Below are 4,440 nucleotides of genomic sequence, written 5' to 3'. Positions count from 1 at the left end.
GTCTGCGATGCAGAATGGTGCCCAAAGCCAGGCCCACAAGCAGCTCCCCCCCCCTACTGTGCCCCTTCCCCCACTCGTTCTAACACCCCCATCTCCCCTCTGACACCCCCAGCAAGGCTCACCCACCTTTGAAGAAGTAGCTCCTGCCGGTGCGTGGCGAGTGCACGGCTGCATCCAGCCGCCCCGGGAGCCCCTTCCACAGGGCCGGGATCTCCTTCAGGGGGCCGGTCCCGAAATCTGTCACGGTCCAGACATAGCCCCCCCTGAAGGCGTAGGTCTGCTCATACGGGCCTGGGAGGCAGAGGGGAGCAAAGGGTTAATGCCCAATGGGCAGCCCCCAACCTCACAGATGTGGGGCACTGGGGGGAAGTGCCTGAGCTCGGGGCCAGGCTCACGGGTGGGGGGGCAGCGCAGCCTGGAGCAATGACGCACTTGTCTTTGTACAGAGATGGGTCATCATGTAAATCACCCCCAAAACCTATTTCCTCCCTTGGCCTGGGGCCCCTCAGGCACGTCGGGGCCCAGCCCCAGGCCCTGCTGCTAACGGGGGCTGGGCCGCACTGGTTTGCGCACGTTTTAGCTCCCAGGACTGGGCTGGCAAACGCTCGCTCTGCTGGTGCGGGGTTTACACAGGATCTGGTCTGAGCCCACGGTGAGCCAGACGGTGGACGGCCGTTAATTCAGCGGCGATTAGCGAAGGGGGCGCGGGCTGATTTTTAGGTGGGTGCTACCTGGCCAAAGAGTCATAAACCCACTCATCCTGCTCACCCCCCCGGCTCCATTTCAGCTCAGGCTGTCTGCAGAAGCTGGCCCGGTTCTGATGCCCGTTGGCTCCATTATTTTATATTAACGCCCTCCCTGGGCCGTTCACAGCCCTCCCCGAATGCCCAGCATCGTCTCCGTCCCCGGGCACCAACCCCGGAGAATCCAGGGGGCTTTGGTCCCTTCTCTTTCCCGGCCCGTTGGGAGTTCCCCCACGAAAGAGCCCCGCCGGCTCACCGAACATCAGGGCGTCTAAGCTGTCGGCACAGGGGTCGGGCACCTTGGTGGGCGGCAGGCTGGAGGTGGTAGGCGGGAGGGTCCCGGACGGCATCACTGGGGGAGTCTTTTTGCCTGAAAGTAACACCAGACAGGGTTATTCTGGCCCGTTACAGGCCAGCCGGGGGCTGGAGGGGCTCCTGGGGGGCACAGGGGAAAGGGGAGCTGGACCCAGACAGACATGTGGGGCAGGAGGTGGGGCCCGGCAGGCAGAGCATGGCAAGGAGAAGTGGGGTCCCCCTGTCGAACACCAGAGGGGTGTGGGAATACCAGGCCCAGCAGGACTCGGGGTGGGGGACAGAGCCAGTGGGATACTGTGGGAGGGGAAGGACCCGGGGCAGGGGAGATTTTCATAGAATAGCAGGGTTGGAAGGGACCTCAGGGGGGTCTAGTCCAACCCCCTGCTCAAAGCAGTACCAATCCCCAAATGGCCCCCTCAAGGATTGAACTCCCAACCCTGGGTTTAGCAGGCCAACGCTCAAACCCCTGAGCTAGCCCCGGCGTCCCTCACCGTACAGGGCCCGGATGCCGTCGATGTCATCGAAGTGCAGGCGGAAGTGGGGCCGGTAGCCGCCGTAGACGGGGGCCATGAGGGCCGCGGGGTAGCGGGAGTGGCCCAGGCCCAGGGCGTGCCCGATCTCGTGGGCCGCAATGATGCGCAGGTTGACGCCACGGTACGTCCCCTCCGTCCACAGCTCGTCCTCGTCGAAGTGCACCGTGCCCTCCTCGGGGACGTCGGCGTGAGCCAGCACCTTCCCTGCGCCCGGAGACACCATGAGGGCGGCTCCCCCATCCCGACTGAGCCCCCCGCCCCACTCCCTGCCGCACACTGGGGGCAGCACGGCCTGCCCGTGAGAGCGCCCCCTCCTGGAACCAGGCGGCCGCTCACCCCGACCCTGCCCTCCCCGCGCCCGGGCGGCTCCGCGTACCAGGTCCGTCGAAGGGGCGGGAGCAGGTCCAGGAGGTGGCGCCGTGGAAGGAGATGCGGATGTCGGCCGGGCCGTGCCGCACCTCCCGGAAGGTCAGCGGGGCCACGTCGCTCCAGTACTCGAAGGCGGCCTGGATGGCCTCGCGGGTAGCGCTGGCCCCCATGTCGGGTGTGTAGCGGTAGATCCGGTAGGTCAGGTTCTTCCTGCGCCAGCGGCCTGGGGGGCAGAGGGAGGAGAGCGACTTTGCCAGCGGGGAAGGGGTGGCGGCCCCCAGCCCCCTTCCGAGGCCACAGGGAACGCTGGGACCCGGCCTCCACCCCTCGGTGCCCAGCGGCAGGAGAGGGCCAACCCTGCCCTGGCATTCGGGGTCGAAGGGACACCCTGATGCTGGCTCCATCACCTTCCCCTCCACCTCTGGGCCTAGCCCCATAATGCCGACCTGACCCCCACCCATCCCTAGCTCCGTAACCTCGACCCCAACCCAACACAACCCTAACGCCAGCTGTAACCCCGAGCCCGCCAGGTGGCCCAGCACTCAGCTCCCCCCACCCCCACTGGCTGCACTGGGGTCCATCTGTCCACCCCTCACCCAGCAGCAGGTACTTGAGGGTTTTCTGGTTGAAGGGGTCCTCGACCCCGCAGCGCGGCTGCCTCATCTGCTCCAGGGTGGCATCATCGAGGAGGCCGGTGGCGGGCAGCTCGGAGGCCAGCTGGAAAGACCTGGACGCGGGGGGCACAGATGGCAGGTTCAGCTGGGGCCCCGACGCTCGAGGCCTCGAAGAGACCAGCTCCCCCATGGCGCAGGCTGGGGGGTGCCAGGGACATCGGGTACGGCCCAGCACGCCCAGGGGGCAGCGTGGCTCTGGTCACGCACACGCCCCGCTGGGACTACAACCACCAGCCACGCCCGGGCTCCGGCCCCAGCTGTGCCCACGTGCCCCAGCCCGGCCCTGGCCCCCCCAAGGCGCTTGGCACCCGCATTACCTCATGGCCTCAGTGAGCTCGGCCTCGGTGAACTCGTCCGTCAGCCTCTCCAGCGGCTTCTGCAAATACCCGAACTGCAGCAGGTAACGCTGGGGGGGGGGGAAGGGACATGGGTCAGCGGGACACGTCCGGCCCCGAGGGACCTGGGCATCGCTACGCGGGTGGAAAACGGGGCCCTGGCCAGAGGGGTGCAGCGCCACCTCTGGGCTCTGGGCCTGGCAAGAGATGAGCTGCGTGATCTCATGCCTGGGCACTTAGAGGCTGGCATTTCCCATAATGCTTTGAGGAGCTCAAAACGCTGTCCCTTTAATGAAGGTTCACAGCCCCCCAGGGTGTGTGTGTGGGATCACTGTCTCCATTATACAGATGGGGAAACTGAGGCGGGGGGAAGAGACTTGCCTTAGGTCAGTACCAGAGCCGGGGACAGAACCCTGCAGTCCTGGCTCCCAGTCCCCTTGCTCTAACCACTAGACCGCCCTCCCAGTCCCCTCCCAGAGCCAGGGATAGAACCCAGGCGTCCTGGCCAAGGCCTGTGTGGCCCGCACAGCTGGGTGAACAAGCGGACAGGAAATTCCCACGGCCTACTTTGCGCGTCAGCAGGGGGCCTGGCCATGTGGTGACACTGTCCTGTCCCAGCGGGGGAGGAACCGTGGTGTCCAGCCTGGGGTCGCCGCCATATCCCGTTGGCCCAGCCACGCTGCAAGGCCCTGGCACGTGGGTGGCCCCGTCCCCAGCACAGATTGAAACAAGTCCCGGGGCTGGCGTGGGAACTCTGGCAGGGCTGGGCTGGGGGAGTCCCGGAGGATTGTCAGATCAGGGTCGGTGAGAGCTCCCCATCCCCCAGCTCTGGATAACAGGGGGCGACGGGGCGGGAGTGAGGGGCACCGGCAGAGCTGGGCGGGATCCCAGGAATGGGATGGGGATTGGGGGGCACCGGCACCATTCCGCCCCATCCCCGGTCCCCCCAGCACCATCCCGGCTGGGCCCCGGAACCGGCGCTCCCTCTGGGGCACGAGAACACCCCCGGCCCCGACTCACCACAGCTTCCTGCTCCTCCGAGGGGTCGCTGGCAGCGGTGCTGGCGAAGAGGGCGAGGGCACAGACCTTGCAGAGCAGCTCCAGCCCAATCATCCTCAGCTGAGCTTCTAGCAGCAGCGGCCAATGGCGGTTTCTAAGAGGGGGCACTAGACACTCCTCTGAGCCCTTGGAAACCGTCTTTCTGGGCCTGGTCCCTCGTCCCCTCCTGCCCGCCGGGTTCCTAGCGGCCCTTCGCTCCTCTCCAGCCCTCCCGCCCCTTTCCCAAGTTTATAAACCTTGAACAGCCCGGATGACTCATTCCAAACTAAACCATGTTGCAACCGCAGGCCAGAGCCCCCCCCCGGAGGGGGGGGGACAGACAGTTAACCCCTTCCCGAGCGGGCTGCATGACGGACCGTCCCAGCGCAAGGCCCGCTGGACCAGGGGCTGCACAGACACAGAGCACGGGGCA

General features: G+C 66.5%; 1 protein-coding gene across 1 annotated transcript; it reads right to left on the bottom strand.

Moving 5' to 3' along the window:
- Nucleotides 1-126: 126 nt before the first annotated feature.
- Nucleotides 127-4,226, bottom strand: MMP19 (matrix metallopeptidase 19; the record flags this gene model as incomplete). The annotated part of the gene is made up of 7 exons (XM_026663841.2): nt 3,990-4,226; nt 2,952-3,040; nt 2,557-2,687; nt 1,968-2,183; nt 1,550-1,795; nt 1,000-1,113; nt 127-291 (listed from the first exon to the last, which is right to left on the bottom strand). Coding segments are annotated over exons 1-7 (1,054 nt in total), but the record flags the coding sequence as incomplete, so codon positions are not given.
- Between the last annotated feature and the right edge of the window lie 214 nt (nt 4,227-4,440).

The sequence above is a fragment of the Terrapene carolina genome, unplaced genomic scaffold, assembly GCF_002925995.2.
Source record: "Terrapene carolina triunguis isolate 2854851 unplaced genomic scaffold, T_m_triunguis-2.0 Scaffold33958, whole genome shotgun sequence".
NCBI classification, from domain to species: domain Eukaryota; kingdom Metazoa; phylum Chordata; order Testudines; family Emydidae; genus Terrapene; species Terrapene triunguis.
Note: the sequence above shows the minus strand (reverse complement) of the source record. Positions and strands in the feature narration are given on the sequence as shown.